This window comes from Staurois parvus, unplaced genomic scaffold (assembly GCF_062004578.1).
Source record: "Staurois parvus isolate SC_StPar_1 unplaced genomic scaffold, SC_StPar_1.0 ptg001112l, whole genome shotgun sequence".
Classification (NCBI taxonomy): Eukaryota; Metazoa; Chordata; class Amphibia; order Anura; family Ranidae; genus Staurois; species Staurois parvus.
In genome coordinates, this window is record NW_028318908.1 from 281,410 (window position 1) to 308,435 (window position 27,026).

General features: G+C 43.0%; 2 protein-coding genes across 2 annotated transcripts in view; one reads left to right on the top strand and one right to left on the bottom strand.

Moving 5' to 3' along the window:
• Positions 1 to 671: 671 nt before the first annotated feature.
• On the bottom strand, positions 672 to 11,707 carry ALDH6A1 (aldehyde dehydrogenase 6 family member A1). Its single transcript, XM_089658924.1, has 12 exons — positions 11,557 to 11,707; positions 7,346 to 7,390; positions 5,615 to 5,689; positions 4,399 to 4,560; positions 4,239 to 4,317; positions 3,851 to 4,153; positions 3,494 to 3,615; positions 3,230 to 3,419; positions 1,862 to 2,043; positions 1,360 to 1,539; positions 1,080 to 1,178; positions 672 to 996 (listed from the first exon to the last, which is right to left on the bottom strand). Exons 1-12 carry the CDS (start codon positions 11,581 to 11,583, stop codon positions 889 to 891), a joined length of 1,572 nt encoding a protein of 523 aa, XP_089515050.1. The 5' UTR covers positions 11,584 to 11,707; the 3' UTR covers positions 672 to 888.
• Positions 11,708 to 11,773: 66 nt separating this feature from the next.
• Positions 11,774 to 27,026, top strand: part of LIN52 (lin-52 DREAM MuvB core complex component) — a 58,647-nt gene continuing 43,394 nt past the window's right edge. Inside the window, exons 1-4 of the mRNA XM_089658925.1 lie at positions 11,774 to 11,928; positions 16,649 to 16,723; positions 23,799 to 23,836; positions 25,274 to 25,340. Coding sequence (XP_089515051.1) covers positions 11,910 to 11,928; positions 16,649 to 16,723; positions 23,799 to 23,836; positions 25,274 to 25,340 — 199 coding nt within the window. The 5' untranslated portion in view covers positions 11,774 to 11,909. The remainder of the gene's footprint in view (positions 11,929 to 16,648; positions 16,724 to 23,798; positions 23,837 to 25,273; positions 25,341 to 27,026) is intronic.

Genomic DNA, 27,026 nt, shown 5'->3' on the forward strand with positions numbered 1-27,026 from the left:
GTATAGTATCTAAAACTTCCAATAAATTCCATAGTGCCTGCTGCAGTTCATCCTTATAAGAATATTAAAAGGATAAGCTCACCTTAAAAAAATAAAATAAAAAATAAATTGAACTTTTTTTGTAGATTAAAAATAAATTGTGCATTTTTTAAAGGAGCCTGCAGAGAATTGTACCTGAGACTAGCAGATTGCGGGTGCAGTCTCAGGTTCCTGCAGACTCAGCATAGCTGTCTGCTCGTACCTTGTACGTGAAGGCAGTTACCCGAGAGCAGGAAGATAAACAGGCACCGGCCCCTTGCAGCTCATTGAGAACTACAAGCAGTCATCTGCAATGTCTGACAGTACTTGTAGGCATTCATTCGAAGGAAATTGTAAATGAATGATGCAGCCGTGTGGGTGGATCCCCCGCCAGTTTTAAATTGGGACAGCAAGTGGCAGGACAGGATCCCCTGAGGGGCTGGAGAAAATCAGAGAGGAGTGGCTGCAGCTGCTGCTAAAAACAAGTGGAACATTTAACACGTTCCAAAGGTGAACTTATCTTTTAAGTGGATCTAAACTGAATTGTAGAGGTTTGCCAATGATTTTGTCTGAACTGAAGGTTTCCCTAAAGAACCCCAAAAACCAAAATAATCTATATTGTACTGGCAGAATTCTGGATATTTCTGTACATATTAGGAACTGATTGGTTAGCTTTTATTTTTTTGTATATTAATACAGTAGTGTAGGAAATAAACATGACATTCTTTTAGTCAGATATTGTCCATCACGAGTGTTTACAGACATATGGAGTGGATACACAGGGCCCCATGAGATCCATTTGTAGTATGGCCCTCCCTAGAGGCCTCTGCAGAGCCCCTATCACTCCAGAGTACAGACAAGTCAGCAACTTTATGAACGACCCATTGTTGGCATCACCACAGCTGGGCTGGTTACTGTAGCATCTTCTTCCTTCCACTGAGAGGTGACAGTTTTAAGTTGGGTGTAGAAATAAATCCCCTAAAGACAAACAGAAAGTTAACACAACCCACACCTATAGCAATTAAAAACGCCCCATCATGTGCCAGGCCCTCTGAGCTTACCTGCTTCCCATAGAAATTGGTGTCACCCCTGAATGAAGCTCGAGATCCGGTGAATGAGAACATTGGCAGAGGCACAGGGATAGGAACATTGACACCCACCTATAAGAGCCATATTTTCATTATAAGCAGTGACTGCGACACCACATACTGCCTATTACAAACCTGTCAGATTTCCAGGGCTAAAAACAATATGTCCCTCATTGATAGCAATAATATCCAACCCGCGTGAACATTAAAGTTCAATAATGGCACCCCACTCATCCCTAAGGCTTGTACGTACCTGGCCCACATCTACAAGGTGAGTGTACTTCCGTGCTGTGGCTCCATTTGTAGTAAAGATGGCTGTGCCATTGCCATAAGGATTGTCATTTACAATATTAATTGCGTCATCCAAGTTTTCTGCTTCTAGTACAACCAGAACTGGGCCAAAGATTTCTTCCTTGTAGCAGGTCATGTCTGGCTGCAAGAATCATAAGGGAACACAAAATCAGCTTTTTCTTTAACCCCCCCCCCCCCCCCAATAGTAATAACTAAACACCTAAACCATTACCCCTAACATGTATCCTGCCCCTTAATATACACCACATCCTATACATAGCCATATAACTGGTGGCCTGGGATCCATGAAAGGTCTAATCTGTACTATACAGGGCCCCTCTTCTGATTTTGCTGTTTTTCTGCAAACCTCCACAACCTCTATATATAGATAACACTGCTGTATCATGGTAATTTACCTTCCTGCAGTGGCCTGAAGCTGTACATTGCTATTCTCATACACGTACCGTCACATTGGACAGGATAGTTGGTCCTACAAAGTTGCCATCCTCATAGCCCTTTACTTTGACTTCTCTGCCATCCAGCAGCAAAGTGGCACCCTCCTTTACACCACTTTCTACCAGGCTGCACACTCTCTGCTTCGCCGTTTTACTAATCAGCGGCCCCAAATCGGCCCCAGGCTGGTCCCCTGCATCAAGAAGAAGCATGGAATATATTAGAGGGAAAGCAAACTAAATAAAGGCTACAGTTGTAAAGTAGTACTAGTGGTCAAGTAGAGCATCACAAGACCTCATTCCTGGTAATCTGTCATTACTACAGCCAGATAATATGGATACAGAGCCAGTGGTTCCAGTAACAGTACATGGAACGCGTAAAATATCCACTTGCATTGGGCAGCTCGTACAGGCACAATCACGTACCTGTACATCGTTAGTGCCTTCCAGGTTCAGGGCACACGTGCACCCACACCAACCTCTCCCGGCTGCATCCAATCACAGTCCAGAGCCCTGTGTTGACAAACACAGGGCTCTGTACAGAGGTAATAATCTGTTTGAGGAACAAACTAAATATAAACAACACACATTACACATTGTTAGGCACACCATTAACCCTTTGACTGCCTCTAGATGTTAACCCCTTCCCAGCCAGTGTTATTAGTACAGTGACAGTGTATAGTATTATCACTGATCACTTTATTAGTGTCACTGGTGGTGTCAGTCAGGTAGTTAGTGTACCTCCCAGCTAGTGTCAGACTGCCCACCACGCCATCACAGTCCCACTATAAGGTCGCTGATCATCGCCATTACAAATATAAAATAAATAAATTCATATATATATATATATATATATATATATATATACACACACACACACACATCATAGTTTGTAGACGCTATAACTTGCACACAAACCAATCAATATACACTTATGGTGTTGTTTTTTTTTAACCAAAAGACAGAGTACATTTTGTGTTAAATTAATGAAGAATTTTTTTTTTTTTTAATTGGATGTCTTTTATAGCAGAAAGAAAAAAAAAATGTTTCAAATGTGTCTTCTTTCATTTATAGAAGAATATAAAACCCAGTGGTGATCAAATACCACCAAAAGAAAACTCTACGTGTGTGAAAAAAAAATTATATAACTTAATTTTGGTACATTATTGCATGACCGTGCAATTGCCAGTTAAAATAGCAGAGTGCTAAATAGCAAAAAATGTCCTGGTCATAAAAGAGGTAAAACCTTCCAGAGATCAAGTGGATATAAACCAACACAAAAACTTCCAAGTGTAGAAGGTACACTTTTACGATGGCAGGGACTTGCACACACAACCAGCAAGAACCAGAACATACAACCAGCCATTACTGTTCTCTTACCAGCATTTACTCTCAACTTCTTTGCCCTTTCCACCAGTTCTGGAAGCCATTTCTTGGCCTCCCCAACCAGAACAGCGGTTGATAACGCCATACACCGTTGTCCGGCTGCACCAAAAGCCGCTCCCACTAACTGATTCAAGGTGCTCTCTTTATTAGCATCTGGCATGATGACCCCATGGTTCTTGGCCCCCTGTAAGACACATCATTTAGACAACAAATCTGTAGGAGGTAGGCTGGACCTTGCCACACCATTATATATCATACCATGTTGGACTGGACTCGCTTTCCATTTTTTGAGCCCCTCTCATAAATGTATTCACCAGCCTGGTTAGAGCCAACAAAGCTGATTGCCCGAATTGCTGGATGGTCACAGACAAAATTTACAGCTGAAAAAAGAGAGAGAGAAAATTTAACCCATGAAAGAATGCTACAGGCAGAATCTCTCGTCTGCTTTCACAGGGGTGAACAGCTTTTCTATCCGATTTTAACTGCTTCATAGGCTGAGTTTATCTAAGTTATGAAGCAAAGGACAATAGAGTAGACTTCTGTTCTGTAGTAAACCCCAGCTCATGTCATTCAAATCATGTCATGTTACACAAGCCATCTCACTGCTGCTCTTACCTGCATGTTGCCCATGAATAATGTTCAGTGTCCCATCAGGAGCTCCAGAATCTTGTAACAAACGTGCAAGAAGCATTGTGGCACCAGGAACCCGCTCAGAAGGTTTCATAAGGTAAGTATTCCCACATACCATTCCCATTGGAAACATCCACAGAGGGATCATGGCAGGGAAATTAAAGGGTGCAATGCCAGCACAGACACCCAGGGGGATGCGGAAGGTGTAAGTGTCCATGTCCTTTGTGAGGGAAGGGAGTGTCTCGCCAAGCATCAGCGAGGTCACACTACAGGCGTGCTCCACCACCTCTGTGAAAGGACAAAGTTCACAATGTAACTACAGACAATCCATTCTGATCTGTGGCATGTATAGCTCATCTCTACAGGGTCTTACGTAGTCCACGAAATACGTCTCCCTCAGCATCAGCTAGAGTTTTCCCCTGCTCCAGTGTGATCAGACGAGCCAGCTCTTTCTGAAAGGAAAGTTTACAAAGAGTCACTCATGGGCTTCAGAGAGACCCCCAGCATGGTACAGCCCCGGCTGGTGCTCCTACCAGGTTATCTTTGATGAGCTGCTGGTAGCGCAGGAAGATCTGTTGTCTGTTGAGGATAGAGGTTTCTGACCAAGCAGGAAATGCTTTTTCACAGGATTTTGCTGCAGCTTCCATTTCCCTCTGAGTGGCCTGGGGAACCCGTCCAATCACCTCATTGGTGGCCTGAAATTGACAGATCATAAAAAACATTACCGGGATGAGGGAGTGGGATTTGAACCACACAAACAACAGCAGAAGCAGTCTGCCAATAACAGAAGAAAGATGGATTTACTATTATTTTTTTTTTTCTTAGGCAATCACAAACTTCCCTGAGGAGAATCCAATTTTACCGGTTATATTTTTACATCCACAATCATTTGTTTTAATTACAGAAATACTTTGAAATCCAATTCCCAAAAATGACCTAATCAAAATTTCATTGATTAAACATTAAACACCAGAGTATGTGGTTGGAAGGCCTAGCCCGATATTATTGGATAACACAAGCGGAAGCAAAATATTGATGGCCCAAGACAATGGAGTGGTGTGGGGGGAGGGGGAGGGGGGAGAGAGAGAGAGAGAGAGAGAGAGAGAGAGAGAGAGAGAGAGAGAGAGAGAGAGAGAGAGAGAGAGAGAGAGAGAGAGAGAGAGAGAGAAGCAGTCCAGAGAGCACCGGCCAGAGACATGGGGGGGAGAAAAAAGTAGAAAAGGGTTGGACATCACTATCCCGACACATGGCCCATTGGGAAGGAAAGGTTGGCCAGTCATCACCCACAACAGTTATATGGGAGAGGAAGGGAGAGGCAACCAGCCAGCCAGAAACCACCAGACAAGCAGGAGAGGGAAGGGAGTGGCAGCCAAACATTGCCTACCTGGTACAGAGAAGGATAAGTGGTTGAACATCACTGGCCAGAGACACAGGGAAGTAGGAAGGGAAAGGAGGCCAGATAAGAAAGAAGGAAGTGAGAAGTGGCTAGCCACCACCCACCAGAGACAAGGACTAAAGAAAAAGATATAGACAACCACTCCCTTCATGAAATATCAGCAATATTAATTTCTCTCTCCCCTACAGTAGTCAGGGGATGCATACATGAATAAAGTGTTTGGGCTTATATAGACACAAATGGTGATGCTAAGCAGTGGAAAGTTCTGACCCCAAGACCCACTACTATCACATAAGGCTACTTTCCCTGGATTCCTCAATTAAGTTATTATGATAGAACCAGCCAGAGCTTACCGGGTTGTGAATATCAATCCAGTCTGAGGTCTCTGAATCCACAAATTGCCCATTTATGAAGAGTTTTGTCCTAGGCTAAAACAAATACAATTGTTAGGAAATCATCTTGCTGGACATAAAATTGAAGTTACATTACTACATACTTAATCTTCAAACTACAGTAAAGATGTAGGCTGGGACTTTCCCAACCACCAACAGATACCAAGTTCTCCAACCCATAGCACTATGCCATTATACCCCTTCACCAGACCAATGAGCTCACCAAGCCATATAATTTCTCATCAATAGTGACTGATGAGCTCATCAAACCATATAATTCCCCATCACTAGAGAGTGAAGAGCTCACCAAGTCATATCATTCCTCATCACTAGAGACTGATGAGCTCACCAAGCCATATCATTCCCCATCACTAGAGACTGATGAGCTCACCAAGCCATATCATTCCCCATCACTAGAAACTGATGAGCTCACCAAGCCATATCATTCCCCATCACTAGAGACTGATGAGCTCACCAAACCATATCATTCCCCATCACTAGAGACTGATGAGCTCACAAAGCCATATCATTTCTCATCAATAGAGACTGATGAGCTCACCAAACCATATCATTCCCCATCACTAGAGACCAATGAGCTCACCAAACTATATAATTCCCCATCACTGGAGACTGATGGGCTCATCAAGCCATATCATTCCCCATCACTAGAGACTGGTGACAGAAAATGATATGGCTCACTGAGCCCATCAGAGACCAATGAGCTCACCAAACCATATCATTCCCCATCACTAGAGAATGATGATCTCACCAGGAATTATTTCCCCATTACCAGTTAGTGATGAGATCACCAGACTATATAGATCCCCATTACCAGAGATCCATTAGCTCACCAAGTTATAGAATTCCTCCATGACAGGAGACCAGTAAAGTCATGGAGTCATATTACCCCCACCACCAGAGACCAAGGAGATCAACAAATCATTGGATTCCCCCATGACTGGAGACCTAGGAGATCACTGTGTCAGTTTAGATTGGTTAGACACAGTACAGCACAGCAATTAAAGTATATCTAAAGACAGTTTTGGACATTCTCAGTGCAAAGGGATTAGAACAATGTCAAGTTTTTTTTTTATTGCTGTTAGAAAGATTCACCCTAATAGTCATGTTTACCATTACCACCAAATTTTGGGTTGTCCCCAGAACAGTAATAGAGGGAAAATCTTCCAATAGGAACACTAGTTCTGGCGACAACCAGGAAATCCCTCATTTTGGCTGGATTTCTTCTTACTTCCGGTTTTAGTTATGGAACAGGAAATGAGGGAAAATCTCCCCAATGGGACACAGATTGGGGGGGGGGGACCTGACAGGGGTTATAACCCTCCCTTTCCTCTATCCAAAATGAAAAAAGCTTTGCCATTAGTTTTACTTTAAGCACAAAACTAGGAAATGTTTTTGGTTATGTACAATACTGTACAGGGTTTCGAATTAAATTAAGAAGGTTTTGGAGTGCTGACGTAGTATACAGTACAAGAGGTAGGTATTGTGCTGAGAAGTAGATAGGCAGGGATTGTTGGTTGTTGGGAGGTTAGGGTTTGTTCAGAATCCTGTGTTCACTGTGACCTACAATCCCCCACAGAGATCATATTCTACTAAATATTTTTTAAATGGCACCGGCAAATCAGCAGTCCATTCTATCAGAGTGATGAGACTATAGAGTTGACTGTAACCTACCACAGCAGCAGAGGAATAGTTGGCACGATGGATCTGAGCCGAAGCCTGAAAAACAAAGATGTGCTATTTATAGTACACCTCAGGAAAGATATATTTACTGGTAAAATGCCATAAATGTTTTTCTGGTTCCCCCATCTATACCTATAACTTGGGTCTCAAGTATACAATGCTTCTATTCCTGGTTCCCCTGTCTACAGCTCTAGTTCCCCCACTTCTCACATAGATAGCTTTCATCCTCTTGGTTACCCTGTCTATGTCCAGTCTCCCTGGTTGTTTCCCCCCTCCCATCTATAGCTCTGGTGTCTCTACATCCAGGTCTTCCAGTATACAGTTCTGGTTTCCTCGGTCCCAGTTGTTCCCAGTATGTAGCTTTGGTCTCCCTGGCTCCGCCCCCCCAGTATAAAGCTCCGGTCCAGCTGTCCCCCTAGTACACAGCTCTGGTCCACTTGACGCCACTCCCCCAGTATATAGTGCACTGGTGTTCCTGGCTTCACTTTCCCCTGGTATATTGCTCGTCTCACAAAAATATAGGACTGGTCTTCCTGGCTCCACTCTCACCACTATATACATAACTCTAGTACCCCCGGCTTCAGTCCTCCCTCAATATATAGCTCTGGTATTTCTGGCTTCGCTCCCCTAGTATATAGCTATGCCCCACAGGTCCTGGGAGCCCCAGTATATAGCTCTGGTGCCCCCCCACTCCCCCAATATATAGCTTCAGTCCCCCTGGTTCTGGTCCACCCAGTATATAGCTCTGGTCTTTCTCCCCTCTGGCTCCGCTACCCCCAGTATATAACTCTGGTCCAGCTGAATCCAGTCCCCCACTATATAGCTGATCCCCAATAGTTCCAATAGCCCCAATATATAGCTCTCATCCCCTCCCTCCAGGTTCCTGTCCTTCCCACTACATAGTTCTGCCCCCCCAGTTACACTCTGCTAGTATATAGCTCTGGCACCTCCAGTATATACCACCATTCCCCCCCAGGATAAAGCTCTGGTCCTCTAGATCCAACTCCCCCAGTACATAGCTATATATAGCTCTGGTCCCAGTCACCCAAGAATACCCCAGTATATATTTCAGACCCCCCTTGGCTCAACTCCCCCAAGTATATATCTCAGATCCCCCCTGGCTCCGCTCCCCCGCGGCTCCGCTCCCCCCCCCCAGTATATATCTCCACTCCCCCCTGGCTCCGCTCCCCCCCAGTATATATCTCCACTCCCCCCAGTATATATATCTGAGATCCCCCCCCTGGCTCCACTTCACCCCAGTATATAACTCAGATCCCCCCTGGCTCCGCTTCCCCCCAGTATATATCTCAGATCCCCCCCGGCTGCACTCCCCCCAGTATATATCTCATATCCTCCCCCTGGCTGTATTCCCCCAGTATATATCTCAGATCCCCCCCCCCAAATTTACTCCACCAGTATAGATCTCAGATCCCCCCCTGGCTGCTCCCCCCCAGTATATATCTAAGATTACCCTCCTGGCTCCGTTCTCCCCAGTATATATCTGAGATCCCCCCTGGCTCCGCTTCCCCCCAGTATATATCTCAGATTCCCCCCTGGCTGTACCCCCCCCAGTATATATCTCAAATCCCCCCGGCTCCTCTCCCCCCAGTATATATCTCAAATCCCCCCCCGGCTCCTCTCCCCCCAGTATATATCTCAGATCCCCCCTGGCTCCACTCCCCCCCCAGTATATATCTCAGATCCCCCCTGGCTCCATTCCCCCCCCCAGTATATATCTCAGATCCCCCCACAGCTCCTCTCCCCCTCTAGTATATATCTCAGATCCCCCCTGGCTCCACTCCCTCCCCCGTATATATCTCAGATCCCCCCTGGCTCCACTCCCTCCCCCCAGTATATATCTCAGATTTCCCCTGGCTCTGCTCCCCCCAGTATATAACTTAGATCCCCACCTGGCTCCATTCCCCCCCCCAGTATATATCTCAGATCCCCCCACAGCTCCTCTCCCTTCCCAAGTATATATCTCATCCCCCCTGGCTCCACTCCCTCCCCCGTATATATCTCAGATCCCCCCTGGCTCCACTCCCTCCCCCCCAGTATATATCTCAAATCCCCCCGGCTCCTCTCCCCCCAGTATATATCTCAGATCCCCCCACAGCTCCTCTCCCCCTCTAGTATATATCTCAGATCCCCCCTGGCTCCACTCCCTCCGCCCAGTATATATCTCAGATCCCCCCCTGGCTCTGCTCCCCCCAGTATATAACTTAGATCCCCACCTGGCTGTACTCCCCCCAGTACATAACTTAGATCCCCACCTGGCTGTACTCCCCCCAGTATATATATCTTAGATCCCCGGCTCCTCTCCCTTCCCCAGTATATATCTCATCCCCCCTGGCTCCACTCGCCCCCAGTATCTATCTCCGATCCCCCCCGACTGCACTCCCCCCAGTATATATCACAGATCCCCCCCCCCGACTGCACTCCCCCCAGTATATATCTCAGATCCCCCCCCCCGACTGCACTCCCCCCAGTATATATCTAAGATTACCCTCCTGGCTCCGTTCTCCCCAGTATATATCTGAGATCCCCCCTGGCTCCGCTTCCCCCCAGTATATATCTCAGATTCCCCCCTGGCTGTACCCCCCCCCAGTATATATCTCAAATCCCCCCGGCTCCTCTCCCCCCAGTATATATCTCAAATCCCCCCCGGCTCCTCTCCCCCCAGTATATATCTCAGATCCCCCCTGGCTCCACTCCCCCCCCAGTATATATCTCAGATCCCCCTGGCTCCATTCCCCCCCCCAGTATATATCTCAGATCCCCCCACAGCTCCTCTCCCCCTCTAGTATATATCTCAGATCCCCCCTGGCTCCACTCCCTCCCCCGTATATTTCTCAGATCCCCCCTGGCTCCACTCCCTCCCCCCAGTATATATCTCAGATCCCCCCTGGCTCTGCTCCCCCCAGTATATAACTTAGATCCCCACCTGGCTGTACTCCCCCCAGTATATAACTTAGATCCCCACCTGGCTGTACTCCCCCCAGTATATATATCTCAGATCCCCGGCTCCTCTCCCTTCCCCAGTATATATCTCATCCCCCCTGGCTCCACTCCCTCCCCCGTATATATCTCAGATCCCCCCTAGCTCCACTCCCTCCCCCCAGTATATATCTCAGATCCCCCCTGGCTCTGCTCCCCCCAGTATATAACTTAGATCCCCACCTGGCTGTACTCCCCCCAGTATATAACTTAGATCCCCACCTAGCTGTACTCCCCCCAGTATATATATCTCAGATCCCCGGCTCCTCTCCCTTCCCCAGTATATATCTCATCCCCCCTGGCTCCACTCCCTCCCCCGTATATATCTCAGATCCCCCCTGGCTCCACTCCCTCCCCCCAGTATATATCTCAGATCCCCCCTGGCTCTGCTCCCCCCAGTATATAACTTAGATCCCCACCTGGCTGTACTCCCCCCAGTATATATATCTCAGATCCCCGGCTCCTCTCCCTTCCCCAGTATATATCTCATCCCCCTGGCTCCACTCGCCCCCAGTATCTATCTCCGATCCCCCCCGACTGCACTCCCCCAGTATATATCTCAGATCCCCCCCACCCCGACTGTACTCCCCCTGTATATATCTCAGATTCCCCCCCGACTGCACTCCCCCCAGTACATATCTCAGATCCCCCCCCCGACTGCACTCCCCCCAGTATATATCTCAGATCCCCCCCCCGACTGCACTCCCCCAGTATATATCTCAGATCCCCCCCCCCCCGACTGCACTCCCCCCAGTATATATCTCAGATCCCCCCAGTATATATCCGAGATCCCCCCCGACTACACTCCCCCCCAGTATATATCTCAGATCCCCCCCCCCCTTGCTCCGCTCCCCCTCAGTATATATCTCAGACCCCCCCCCCCTGGCTCTGTTCCCCCTCAGTATATATCTCAGACCCCCCCCTCGCTCTGCTCCACCCCAGTATATATCTCAGATCCCCCCGACTGCACTCCCCCCTGTATATATCTCAGATCCCACCTCGGGCTCCGCTCCCCCAGTATATATCTCAGACCCCCTTCCTCCTGGCTGCACTCCCCCCAGTATATATCTCAGATCGCCCCCCGGCTCCGCTCCCCAGTATATATCTCAGATCGCCCCCTGGCTCCGCTCCCCAGTATATATCTCAGATCGCCCCCTCCTCCCCGCTCCGACTCGGCTCCCCGTGGTTCTGGTCCCGGTTCTCACCCGCACGATTCTCCCCAACCTCATCATTTCAATAACGCTCCACTGACAGTCTCCTGGCCCCTCCCCCCCGGATCTTATTGGCTGCAGCAGACACGGCCTTCTCTCTCAGCCTTGTAATTGGTCAGGGGAATTGACCTGGCTGTCAAGGACTGATCCTTTGCCCCCTCCTAGAGAAGGAGGAGACTCCCTAGTTAGATCAAGGGCCACTTCCGGGTTATGTGCAGGCTGTCATAGTTTGAGTGCCTGGTCCAGCAACACGTGAATCCGCCCACTAACACCTTCTTTCCGGGTGTAGCAATATGGCGGCTGGAGCGTCCAGCTGACCGACGTCACGTGACCCGCTGCTTCAAATAATGGCGGCGACGGCTGAGGGTGAGTGAAGTCCGGCCGGTGTCCCCTGTGTGGCCCGAGGAGAGCAGGGCTGTCCCGTCCGGGCTTATGTTATGATTGGTGGCGGACTAGTCTGTCCTTTGTTACCGTAATAGAGCAGGGTGGGAGTGGTGTCCCCTTCCTGTGATATTATTATTATTGGGGGAGAGGTGTCCCCTTCCTGTGATATTATTATTGTGGGAGTGGTGTCCCCTTCCTGTGATATTATTATTGTGGGAGTGGTGTCCCCTTCCTGTGATATTATTATTATTGTGGGAGAGGTGTCCCCTTCCTGTGATATTATTATTATTGTGGGAGAGGTGTCCCCTTCCTGTGATATTATTATTATTGTGGGAGAGGTGTCCCCTTCCTGTGATATTATTATTGTGGGAGAGGTGTCCCCTTCCTGTGATATTATTATTATTGTGGGAGAGGTGTCCCCTTCCTGTGATATTATTATTATTGTGGGAGAGGTGTCCCCTTCCTGTGATATTATTATTGTGGGAGAGGTGTCCCCTTCCTGTGATATTATTATTATTGTGGGAGAGGTGTCCCCTTCCTGTGATATTATTATTATTGTGGGAGAGGTGTCCCCTTCCTGTGATATTATTATTATTGTGGGAGAGGTGTCCCCTTCCTGTGATATTATTATTATTGTGGGAGAGGTGTCCCCTTCCTGTGATATTATAAATATTGTGGGAGTGGTGTCCCCTTCCTGTGATATTATAAATATTGTGGGAGTGGTGTCCCCTTCCTGTGATATTATTATTATTGTGGGAGTGGTGTCCCCTTCCTGTGATATTATTATTGATGGGGGACTGGTGTCCCCTTCCTGTGATATTATTATTATTATTGGGGGACTGGTGTCCCCTTCCTGTGATATTATTATAATTGGGGGAGTGGTGTCCCCTTCCTGTGATATTATTATTATTGTGGGAGTGGTGTCCCCTTCCTGTGATATTATTATTGTGGGAGAGGTGTCCCCTTCCTGTGATATTATTATTGGGGGAGTGGTGTCCCCTTCCTGTGATATTATTATTATTGTGGGAGTGGTGTCCCCTTCCTGTGATATTATTATTGGGGGAGAGGTGTCCCCTTCCTGTGATATTATTATTGTTGGGGGAGTGGTGTCCCTTTCCTGGGATGATGCTATTGTTGGGGGAGTGGTGTCCCCTTCCTGTGATATTATTATTATTGTGGGAGTGGTGTCCCCTTCCTGTGATATTATTATTATTGTGGGAGTGGTGTCCCCTTCCTGTGATATTATTATTATTGGGGGAGAGGTGTCCCCTTCCTGTGATATTATTATTGTGGGAGAGGTGTCCCCTTCCTGTGATATTATTATTGTGGGAGAGGTGTCCCCTTCCTGTGATATTATTATTGTTGGGGGAGTGGTGTCCCTTTCCTGGGATGATGCTATTATTGGGGGAGAGGTGTCCCCTTCCTGTGATATTATTATTATTGTGGAAGAGGTGTCCCCTTCCTGTGATATTATTATTATTATTATTGTGGAAGAGGTGTCCCCTTCCTGTGATATTATTATTGATGAGGGGGTCTTCTCTCTGTAGTATTATCATTATTCTGAGTGGCTGTTGTCTTCTCTCTGGTATAATATTATAAGGAGGGTCTCTTCTCTGTACTAATATTGTTATTGGGAAAATGTCTCCTCTGTAATATTATTATTATTTTGTCTCATCTCTGTAATAGTTATTTATTATCAATATATTCAGGGGCGTGTCATCACCTCTCTGTAGTATTATTATTTTTTCAGGAAGTGTCGTCTTATTTCTGTATTATTATTATTATTATTCTGGGTGGCTGTTGTCTTCTCTCTGGTATAATATTATGAGGGTCTCTTGTCTGTACTAATATTGTTATTGGGAAAATGTAATAATATTAGTTTGTCTCCTCTTATTATTTTTTTTATTATAAGATTGTCATGTCATCACCTCTCTGTAATATTATTATTTTTGAGGAAGTGTCATCTTCTTTCTCTGTGTCATCTGTCTTACTATTATTATTATTCTGAGTGGGTGTTGTCTTGCTGCTATAATATTATTTGTATTATTGAGGGGGTTGCTGATTATTGGGGCAGTGGGTCATCCTCTCTGTAAATAATAATAATATTGGAGGAGTGCCGTCTCCAGTCTCTGTCTGTAAATTTTTTATTATTGGGGCAACATCTTCTCCTTTTTTTTTTTTTTTTTTCTCAGCAGGGCAAAGTCTCTTGACTCTTATAATAGTATTGGAATGACTTTTCCTCTCTGTATTTATTATTATTATTATTATTATTATTATTATTCTGGGTGGGTGTCATCTTTGTTTTTAATATCATCATTATTATTGGAGGGGAAGTCGATTATTATGGGGGGGGGGGGCGAAATAATACCTTGGCAAACCTTAAATAAGTGAAATACCCCCCACAATCCCCCCATAAAGAAAAGTGACACTTTCACCCTTGAAAGTAGATACAATAATAATAAACCTTTCCTTCACTTATCTCCCAAAATCCCAATATGAAATAAGAGCATTAATACAAATCTAATTACTCCTATTCCAACCACATCAAACGAATACTCCAAAATAATCCCAAATCAATAGTAAATAATAAAATAAAATAAAATAATAAAATAAGTAAATGAAAAAAAGTCCAAATGTAATAAAAGTCCAATCTATCAATAGTCCACCAGAAATGTATTAATCCAGTGTGTTGAACTTCCACTTCTTATTCCAATCCTTGTGATACTTCGAAAAAAATATAAACGACAATAGTGTATTATTACCTTCTAAATACCAAAACAATATAAATACCTTCAAAAGAAGTCTGGAAGTGACGAAACACGTCAGGGGACGTGACGTCTGACGTACTCACGCAAAACCGGAAGTGTCGCCACGGCCATTTTGAAAATTTGAAAACGTGGTCTCTTAACCCAGAAAGACACGGAGGCTGGTTTGTTTGGCAAAAAGCTGAATTTTAATTACCCCAATGTAAGATACTTTATTAAAATGTCTTTTCACTTGGAAATACATACCACATAAGTCTCCTTTTGCTTTATGAGGAATATGGAGGATTGGCAACTGAAGTAAATGAAAGCTTGGAAGTGGTTTCTATATTTACCAAGAATATCCAGATAAGCTTGTGATTACTCCCTGAGGGTAATGGTATTTAGTCTCACTATTTGGAAGAGGTCACAGAGTGTTCACTATACGAATTGAAGTACTCACTAATACATTTGATTTGTCTCACTTCATTTATTGAATTTAGATGATTATTTATTATTGTATTTATATATATATATATTTTTTTTTTTTTAAGTTTTGGTTTTTTTTTAATTTTTTTTTTTTTTTTACACTAGTGTCACTTTATTTTCATTTATTGTTGGAATGTACACGGAATGATTTTTGCATGATTCACGTGTTGTTCACAGTTGAATCTGATTTTATTTTGGTGCACTCACTCATTGTTTGCACTGATACAATTAAGGTATTTATATTGCTTTGGTATTTAGAAGGTTACACACTATTGTAGTTTTATATTTTTTTTCGAGGTATCACGAGGATTGGAATAAGAATTGGAAGTTCAACACACTGGATTTATACATTTTTGGTATACTATTGATTGATTAGACTTTTATTACATTTGGACATTTTTTATTATTTTTTTTATTTACTATTGATTTGGGATTATTTTGGCGTATTCATTTGATGTGGTTGGACTAGGAGTAATTAGATTATTTGTATTAATGCTCTTATTTCATATTGGGATTTTGGGAGATAAGTGAAGGAAAGGTTTATTATTATGGGGGGGATGTCTCTTTTCTGTAATTATCATTAATATTGTGGGTGTCATTTTTTTCTAGAACATTATTATTTAGGAGGGAGGGTCATCACTTCTCTGTTATAAAATGATCAATATTGTGGTGGAGTTTCATCTTTGTAGTAATATTATTTAAGGCATTGTAGTCTCTGTAGTAGTAGTAGTGGTGATGTTGTTACTACTACTACAGAGAAGAGGCTACAATGTCGTTAATAATCATACTACTACGGAGGAGATGACACTCCTCCAATAATAATATTAGAGAGCGGAGACTACAATTATATTAATATATCATCCTTTCTCTGCAGTAAGATAATGATTATTGGCATTGTAGCCACTTCTCTGTAATTATATTATTAATATAATATTAGTGTCTTCTCTTCTCTGTTCTAATTTTATTGTTGAAATGTTGTCTCTTTTGTAGTAATATTATTATTGGAGTCGTCTCTTCTTTGTAATATTATTTATCAATATTTGGGGGGGGGGGTCATCTCTTCTATGTAATCTATTAGTGTTTTATTGGAGGACTGTTTCTTCTCTATAATATCAGTTATAATTTTTTCTGCTCTGTAATATTATTGTTGTTATTATTATTGGAATGTGATCTTCTGTCTTTAAAATTCATATTATTAGATGTGCAGTCATGTCTTCTCTTATATGGGGGGAGTCATAGCTTTTATATTATGTTAATACTTATTGTTATTGGCCACTGGACACATTTTCTGGTTGAAATTGCAAATATTGGAGATCTTTATGTTCCTGAAATGTTCAGACTTAATTGTGGTATTAATATGGTGCAGCAGTGCTATGTTTCCTCGGTGCTTTGCTATCCTCACCCTCTTATTGTTTTTACCTTTTTGAATACATCTCCATCATGTCTCCAAATTGCCTTTTCTTCATCCTCAGGAACAGATCTGGAGACGTCTTTACTGAGCTTCGAGAAACTGGACCGGGCATCACCAGACTTGTGGCCAGAGCAACGTAAGTAGCCCTTTGTGCTGCACTAAGAGCAAACCAGGGTGGATAAAAATCAATGATTTTTTTTTTTTTTTAAATAAAATGATTTTTGAGGAAAATATATTACCATCCAAAGGTTATTCCATCATGAAATAAAGATTAGTTTTTTATTTATGTAGAATAAGGCTGTATATGTTTAATGTTTTTGGTAAATAAATTCCATGAATCCATTCACAATGTCATGCTCTTCCAGAGGTTTTTGTAAGATTATTGGGCAGTTTCTCTGCCTACAAGATATTATCACAGATGTTCGGTTTACTTTTGCAGTTCTCAAAACTGAATTTGACTCAGCGGAGATCACATGCCTCTTCTTCACAGCAAAAATGTTATAACATGAACAGAGTTAAGAAAAAGTCCTTCATCCTAACTTCTACAAACCTATGAATACAGAATCAACCCCTTCAGGGCTAAGTTTCAAGAAGCTCAGTGAATAAAATAGAAACAATATTTTTCTGATTGTTTGGAGTGGAATAGATCTGCACAAGAAGAAAGTGAAAAGTGTGAGGAGGAAGGGGCTGACAGTCTAAGTTTCTTCAAATATATAGATTTTGTTTAGCCAAATTAGTTAACAAACATGGATGTTTAAGCAAATCACATATGCTGGAATGTTATTGTTTCAGATGAATAAATCTATTTAAATTGTTATTAAGGTAATGATTATTTTTCTCCTTTCTAAGTACAACAGAAAAGTTGTCCAAATATGAATGATTAACCCATTAAACTGGGGATAAAAAAAACTAATATGAAAAGTTGTTATTCTAAATTTCGTCATCTACTTGCATATTAAAGTTATACCAGCAAGAATTAGTCTTTATGTAGAAAACTAGGATTTACATCAAGCCTTACTGACTAGTGATTTAAATCAGTTTGATTTAAATCAAATCCACCCTGGAACAAACTGTGCAATCCTTAAAGGGGGAAGTCTTGTACATCTATGTAGACCCCGTACCCACCATATGCTGCCTTTACCTCTATGTTGAATTGCTGTACGGACAGCAGTATGATGGAGGGGGGTGTAGAGATGGTCAGAGAGATCAACAGCAGAAATGTGCCTTATCTTTGCACTCTATGACGAAGACCTCAGCTGATCATGGGTATGTCACAGTTCTATGTGTAATTTATGTTGCAATGGTCTGTCTCAGCATAGGTGCTGTTTTTGAAATGCACCTACTCACAGTTAGTTGACTAATGTCATAGAAAATAGTTGCAGTGTATAATGGAAAAATGTGCTTATTTAGCATCATTTTTGGAATGGAATGCCCAGTTGAGAATGGTCCACCAGTTTACTGTGGAGCTGGGTAGATACAAAGAAGAGTGGAAGCAGAAAAAGACCAAGCAGTCCATAAAGTCTGAGCCTTTTTGACAGTTTAAAGTTGTTTTTTCTTTTTTTTTTTTTTTTTTTTTTACTTTTTTCGTCTGGTTAACCCCCTTCGTGACAGACTAAAACAAATGTTAATGCCTGAACACAATTTTGAAATCTTAGCTTGTTTTTTCAGGACATATTTGGCTTTCATTTAATGGTAAATGGTAACGGATCTCCTGATTATTAATTTTTTTTTCTTTCTATCATAGAACTGGCCCAAAACAGTACAAAAAAATTTTGCAGTATATTTCTTGCTACTATCATAACTTGCCACTAAAAAACAACCCCAAAAAAATTTGTCTGCTCCTGAGAATTGCAGTGATATAACGTGTGTTATTTGTTGTCTGTACCTATAGTAGGGCCCAGAAACAAAAGTGTGCAGGTTGCTTTTTTTAATCCTATCCAAAACATACTGATACTAATATAAAAATGCTTTAAAAAAATTAATATTTTACCCAAAATATACTGACCTTGATCTTTCACCCTTACCTTGACACTAACACTTTTCCTTCTCCCTTTTTTTTTTTTTTTTTTTGTCCCCACGCAAAGAGAAAAAGATACATTGTATCTTTCTCTCCATGCAGCAGAGAAAGAAAACACATGGACGGGCAGCACAGTGAGTGATCAATGTGATAGCCAATCAGATGCTATCACAGTAATCCAGTGATCCTGGGCCTTGATCGTTAGTGTGAGAGCTCGGTCTCTGTGCATTTACGCATATACAGGTGAAACTCAAGAAATTAGAATATCGTGCAAAAGTTCATTTATTTCAGTAATGCAACTAAAAAGGTGAAACTAATATATGAGACTCATTACATGCAAAGCAAGATAGTTCAAGCCGTGATTTGTCATAATTGTGATAATTATGGCTTACAGCTCATGAAAACCCCAAATCCACAATCTCAGAAAATGATAATATTGTGAAAAGGTGCAATATTCTCGGCTCAAAGTGTCCCACTCTAATCAGATAATTAAGCCATAACACCTGCAAAGGGTTCCTGAGCCTTTAAATGGTCTCTGTCTGGTTCAGTAGGAATCACAATCATGGAAAAGACTGCTGACCTGACAGTTGTGCAGAAAACCATCATTGACACCCTCCATAAGGAGGGAAAGCCTCAAAAGGTAATTGCAAAAGAAGTTGGATGTTCCCAAAGTGCTGTATCAAAGCACATTAATAGAAAGTTATGTGGAAGGGAAAAGTATGGAAGAAAAAGGCGCACAAGCAGCAGGGATGACCACAGCCTGGAGAGGATTGTCAGGAAAAGGCCATTCAAAAGTGTTGGGGACTTTCACAAGGAGTGGACTGAGGCTGGAGTCAGTGCATCAAGAGCCACCACACACAGACGGATCCTGGACATGGGCTTCAAATATTGTATTCCTCTTGTCAAGCCGCTCCTGAACAAAAAACAGCGTAAGAAGCGTCTTACCTGAGCTAAAGAAAAACAGACCTGGTCTGTTGCTCAGTGGTCCAAAGTCTTCTTTTCTGATGAGAGCAACTTTTACATCTCATTTGGAAACCAAGGACCCAGAGTATGGAGGAAGAATGGAGAGGCACACACTGCAAGATGCTTGAAGTCCAGTGTGAAGTTTCCACAGTCTGTGTTGATTTGGGGAGCCATGTCATCTGCTGGTGTTGGTCCACTGTGCTTCATTAAGTCCAGGGTCAACGCAGCCATCTACCAGGAGATTTTGGAGCACTTCATGCTTCCTTTTGCAGATGATCTTTATAGAGATGCAGACTTCATTTTCCAGCAGGACTTGGCACCTGCCCACACTGCCAAAAGCACCAAAACCTGGTTCAATGACCGTGGGATTACTGTGCTTGATTGGCCAGCAAACTCGCCTGACCTGAACCCCATAGAGAATCTATGGGGCATTGCCAAGAGAAAGATGAGACATGAGACCGAACAATGCCAGAAGAGCTGAAGGCCGCTAGATTGTAAGCTTCAAGGAGCAGGGCCTTCGAACCCCTCATGTTTCGCACTGTATTGTTATTGTACTGTCTCATGTGTTGTCCCCCATTGTAATGTACAGCGCTGAGCGAACTGTTGGTGCTATATAAATGCTGTATAATAATAATAATTGAAGCATCCTGGTCTTCCATAACACCTCAGCAGTGCCACAGGCTGATAGCTTCCATGCCACGCCGCATTGAGGTAGTAATTGCTGCAAAAGGGGCCCAAACCAAGTACTGGGTACATATGCATGCTTCTACTTTTCAGAGGTCCGATATTGTTCTATGTACAATCCTTGTTTTATTGATTGCATGTAATATTCTCATTTTCTGAGATTGTGGATTTGGGGTTTTCATGAGCTGTAAGCCATAATCATCACAATGATGACAAATCACGGCTTGAACTATCTTGCTTTGCATGTAATGAGTCTATCTCGTATATTAGTTTCACCTTTTAAGTTGCATTACTGAAATAAATGAACTTTTGCACAATCTTCTAATTTTTTGAGTTTCACCTGTATGCAGACTCATGGAAGAAGACCCACTTCAGTGAGGCCGCAGATGTGTGTACAGTCGAATGCAAGGGGTTATAGACCCTCATTTGTTCCAGGCATGTTTAAATTCACTTACCGTTACCTACACAAAAGATGGTGCAGCGCTGAAAAAAATTTATATATATATGTGTACTATTTAAATATATTAATATAAAATTACATAAAAAATATTAAACACAGATAACGTCGGAGTGAATGAAGCGCTACAATGAGCGTAAATAAACAAGTGCGACTGTGAAGGTTAAAAAACAAATTGTTCATATAATGGTGAGGGTCTGACAAACACCGGTCAGAGAAATGTGCCGCATACAGATCCTGTTGCACAGGTGGTATCAAAATATTCCATGTGAATTTCAATCCATGCAGGGAATTTGATAAAAATGCGCACTCACCAGATGCGCATAGTAAAAGTGCAATGTGTTGAATCATATAATGACCAAGGATCTGCAGGAAGCCCCCATTAAATGGACCAGACACACAGCATAGGAAAAGACTCCCTCCTCTGGATCTGAGACTGCTCTGCAACTGTTCTCCGGCTGTAGTCCTGGAAATCGTTTTTAGCTTAATTTAGAGCCAAAAAAATTAGGTGCTCATAGGAAGTAATTTATATCAGATTTGAGTATAAAAATTGTACATCATCCACGTGGAAATAGAGCAAAAAACACAGTTTAAAAGTAGTGAACTGACCAGCCACTCGCTAAGATGGCCGCCGGACCTTTGTGAGGCTCCGGAGGTGTGACGTCATGGCGTATGGCTCCTGACTGCTTACCTCAGCTGAAAGTCTGATCCAAGCATCATCTATTCCTCCAATAAAATATTACTTTCTAGAGCTGAGCATACATGTGTAGATTTTCTCGGTCAGCCCGCAGAAGAAACAAGCATAGATAGAATCATTTCTGCTGACAGCTATTCTAATCGGCTCCAACAACTGCTGAATACCTGGGCAGTACCTGCATCTGATTGGATGAAGTCGCTGTTCAGCCATACACTTTATAACCTTTTATTGATGGACTTTTTGTTTATGAATTTTTTTCTTTTTTATGATTTACAGAGCGCTGCATATATATTTTGGCATTTCAAAATATTATTTATTGGTTACAAACTTTATAGCCTACTCCTTCAACAAAATTCAATTGAACGAGTGCCGGCAGGGTCACCCGAAGCTTGAATTTTAGCTAGTTTAGCAGAGCCTTAAAGTAATTTTTTGCACTTTCGTCCCACTAGTTTGAGATCATGTCCCTGTGTTCTGTGATCTTAGTTTCATCTGAAGCCTGGTACACATGGGAAGTTTCTTTTCATTCAACCCAGCGGGCTGAAAACCTGACCGCTCGCTGTACTAACACAAAAGTCATCCAGTTTCTACTGTAACAGCTGATTTCTGCTGATATTCGGCCTGTGTGTACTGGGCTTAAGCGTCATATCGAAAATATTTCCTTCCTGTACTCATTCACACCTTTCATGTATTTAACCACATCAGTACCAGGCACTTTTACCCCCTCCCTGCCCAGGCCAATTTTCAGCTTTCAGCGTTGTCACACTTTGACAATTGCGTGGTCATGTAACACTACACCCATATCAAATTTTTATCATTTTTTTCACAGAAATAGAGATTTCTTTTGGTGGTATTTAATCACCACTGAGGTTTTTTTATTTTTTACTAAATAAAAAAAAAAACCCTGAAATTAAAAAAAAAAAACACACTTTTCTTTGTTTCTGTTATAAAATTTTGCAAATAAATAAAATTTCTTCATAAATTTAGGTCAAAATGTATTCTGCTACATTTCTTTGGTGAAAATTATTAAAAAATAAAAAATTTAATTTGTATTTTTTTTTTCTTTTTCAAATTGTTCTATTTTTTTATTTTTTTTTTTAAATTTTTTACTATTTTTTTTTTCCAACACACTGTGACCAAAGCAATATAATGTTACCATAGTAACACTGAACTACTCTGGGTAAGTGATCAGGATTTTTTTTTTTTTTTTTAAACACATTATGATTGCTAATACCAATGTATTTCATTGATATTTGCAATCATTGTTACTGAATGAAACTGATTTATTCAGTCTTTTGTTATGATTAGCTGTGATTGGGCAAATCTGATCACATGATATAGATGGGCTGTGATTGGCCCTGTCTGTATCACGTGACTGCTTTGACCAGTCACAGCTAATAACATAATTGTATACAATGGATGGCATGACAGGAAGCCATCCATTGTATACAATTGACTTGTCATCCGCTCTGATTGGTCACAGCGATCACATGACACTGGCAATGGGCCGGTGTAGTGATATGTCATCGGCTGTGTCCCGTGGACAGATTGCGCCGCTACGCCACGTGAGCGGCTCATTTTGACAGGACGTCATATGACGCCCAGTCAACGGTGAGTGTCCCGCCTGGCAGTCAATCTGCAATAGGCCGGGCGGGAAGGTGTTAAAGGTGTCGGTCATGTCCCTCCTTTCCTTTTCTCCCTCAGTAAAGCCAAGCTGCTTTGAATCCAGCAATTTGTGTTTTGTTTTTAAATGGTGCCTTACCCTTCATTTTAGGAGAGATTTCAATCAATTTTACTACTACAGACCTTACACTTACTGGCCTGTAGTTACCAGCTTCTTCCTTATCACCTGTTTTGTGGATAAGTACATTATCTTTCCAACATTCGTTGGGAACTTCTCCTGTTTAAAGGAGAAGTTCATCCTTTGGGGAGGGGGGATAAATGTACATATTTTTGCAGGGAAAAAAAAAGTGCATTTATATTTTCCCCAGGAACCTGCATAGCATTGTACCCATGATCAGAAGATCATGGGTGCAATGTCAGGCTTCTGCAGACATGTCCACCAGCTCTCTTGCCTGTACCCCTGTGCAGACTTTGTTTGAAAGCTGAAGGGTGTCAATGGACTACCAAGGAGCACTTCAGTGCCCTTGAAGTTCATTGAGATCTACAAGCTGTCTGCCGTGGTGGAAGATGGGACTTGTAGTTTCCTCATGCACAGATTGCCCCACACAACCTTGTCAATTTTGAATGTGACAGCAGGTGCTGTAGTGTGTCCAGTCCTCAATGACAGGTGTATTTAGTACTCCAGAGCCTTTTGGGCCAGTATGTTTCACCCACTATATTGGTCTAACATCAAGCTGATGATGTTTATTATTTGTGATTTCTCTGTCTTCCAGTTCCAGGAGTTGCAGAATTTGCCGCCTCCTTTAAGAGTGTAAGTATTTTTTTTTTATTATTTATTTATTACAGGTACTTGTATAGTGCCAACTATTCACGCAGTGCTTTACATATATATTGTCCATTCACATCAGTACCTGCCCTCAAGGGGTGTACAATCTAAGGTCCCTAACTCACATTCATACATACACATACTAGGGCCAATTTAGACAGGAGCCAATTAACCTACCAGCATGTGTTTTAGAGTGTGGGAGGAAACCAGAGTACCTGGAGGAAACCCATGCAGGTACAGGAGAGCATGCAAACTGCAAGCAGGTATTGTCATGCTTGGGATTCGAACTGATGACCAGGTGGAGTATAACTGCTTTTGCCACTATTAGTCCCTTTTTCCTAAGTGATATGGTCACACCTGTGACCATAAGTGTTCTAATCTGTGATATGGGTTTCCAACTACCATGTTGGCGAACAGATTGTACCAAAAAAATAGCTTTCTTGAGTTGGAGTGTGGTTTATGCGTGTGTGCTAAATGATCCTTTCAGTGGAAGTCCTAGGCTTATCACCAGATGTCCCTGCCATGTAACAGATCAATCCAGGATTGTCGCACAGGAGGTAAATTGACAGCTGGGATTTGTTGTTGGTTCGCAGTCATCTCTGTGCGATTTCAAAGCTGATGTCCTCAGGCAGACAAAAAAAAACACATTTGTGCAGACTGGCCCTTCATAACTTCCAACAACAATGACCATTATCGCGCACCGTTTTTAAAGTGTATGACTCAGCAAAGTAAAACAAAACCTGCATGCACATTTTCCTTATGTTTGTTTATCTCTATAAATGTTGCAGGCACGAAAAACAATGTTCCTTGATCCTGCTAGAAATCCAGGGAGATCCTAACTTCTGTTTTTAGCTGCTTCTGCTGCAATGAAATATAAACTTGGGTTTTCAGTCCTTCTCTTTCTTAAATACTGGTCTACAGGATTGGACACCCTCTTCTCATTGCTATAACTTGAGGATGGGGTTCTGCAAATGAGAACTGGGCAGGGCTGGCAACACTTCTTAGGATTTCAGTGCTACCAGAAGTTAGCTCACTGGATTTCTGGCAGATTAACAGGTATTTTTCTGTACATGCAGTATTTTTAGAAATACAATACTTGGGGAAGTGTTCAATATATTGTAGAGATGTAGTGAATATGATTTATTTGTTGTGATTGGCTCAGTGCCTTGTGATCGCTGTGTTCCATTTTGATTGGCTATTTTGATTTTGCCTATGATCACAGTCAGACAATGTAAGTACATGATGTGCCTGCTTGGTAAAAACATGAACATTTTATAAAAGTCTTTTCAGAAGAAAAGGTGCTCCTACTGACCATTTACTTACAATGACTGGTTGTGAGATAGGTGGTGATATACTTCACATTTAAATACATACTTCGTGTTCCTCTTTGTCTTTGTTTAACTAGTGTGTCTTTCTTCCCAGCCAATTGCAAGCTCTCCGCCCAAGTGGATGGCTGAATTGGAAAATGATGACATTGAAATGCTAAGAGGTAAATTCCCAGAAACTTTAACTCCATTGATTCAGATTTGGTGAATGGGGATGAATCTGGACAGTTTTTGGTGTTGGGAACTTAGTTCAGTCTGTCTAGGGGTGCCAGGAATGTAGTTCTGGGTGAATGGCTAGTGGAGTGTTGAACATACAGTAGTTTTAGGCTGATTTACTGGAGGGAAGAACCTAGTTTTAGGCTGGTTAGTGGAGCGAGAAACCTAGCTTTAGGCTGGTTGGCGGAGGGAGGAACCTAGCTTTAGGCTGGTTGGCAGAGGGAGGAACCTAGCTTTAGGCTGGTTGGCGGAGGGAGGAACCTAGCTTTAGGCTGGTTGGCGGAGGGAGGAACCTAGCTTTAGGCTGGTTGGCGGAGGGAGGAACCTAGCTTTAGGCTGGTTGGCGGAGGGAGGAACCTAGCTTTAGGCTGGTTGGCGGAGGGAGGAACCTAGCTTTAGGCTGGTTGGCGGAGGGAGGAACCTAGCTTTAGGCTGGTTGGCGGAGGGAGGAACCTAGCTTTAGGCTGGTTGGCGGAGGGAGGAACCTAGCTTTAGGCTGGTTGGCGGAGGGAGGAACCTAGCTTTAGGCTGGTTGGCGGAGGGAGGAACCTAGCTTTAGGCTGGTTGGCGGAGGGAGGAACCTAGCTTTAGGCTGGTTGGCGGAGGGAGGAACCTAGCTTTAGGCTGGTTGGCGGAGGGAGGAACCTAGCTTTAGGCTGGTTGGCGGAGGGAGGAACCTAGCTTTAGGCTGGTTGGCGGAGGGAGGAACCTAGCTTTAGGCTGGTTGGCGGAGGGAGGAACCTAGCTTTAGGCTGGTGAAAAAAGGATGTAGTTTGTAGGCTGGTTAGCAAGGTAAGGAATGTAGTTCAGGCAGTTGGTGGAGAAAAGAATTTTGTTTTTAGTGGGAGGAGGTAGAAACCAATTTCAGAACTTTTTAGCACTGTGAAGAACCTGGTTCAAGACTAGGTTAGCTGGGAGACTAATTTTGATCAGGCTAGTAAGTGGCATGAGGAATGAAGTCCTGGCTTTATAGCAGTAAAAGTCACTGTTGACAGTTTGTTGAATTTTTCTTTTATCCTCCCAGATTGGTTCACAAGAGTTTTGGATCCCAGTTCTTGTGTTTCCTGCCTCCTTAAAACACATTCTTTCTTCCACCAGTTTGTTGTTTTCATACCCATGAGCCCTACTTCAGGGATTAGAAGCCTCCACCTTGGCAGCCGAGAAACCTTTTGGGTGATTTGTGGTTTCGTGGTGGAGGGGTCCCTTATGTTACACCCTTTCTTCCTCCATGGGATCCTAAGTGATCATACCTCCTACATTTTCAGAGTTCTCCCTAGGTGGAAGTAGGACATCTTGGGCTTTTTTTTATGTAAAGGCTCAGTTTGGTCCTTTTTGCTTCCCATTGCTGTTGGAGCCCCAAAACTTTGCCTACTCGTTTCTTTATACACAGGGCATCTCCTCTGGTTGAGTCCACTGGAAGTAACCATCATCAGCTTAAGCTGTGTAGTGCATATACGGTGGTATGCACATGTGCAGGATCTTCTCGCACCTGATTGTCATAGCCTAGCCAATAGGGAAGTGCCGGGGTGAGGCACCACTGGATATGACGAGTGTACTGCCCACACATCACAAACATGGGATGGCATCCTGAAAGCCTCCCAGGCGGCCTTGTGAGCGGTATTTTTGGACAAAAT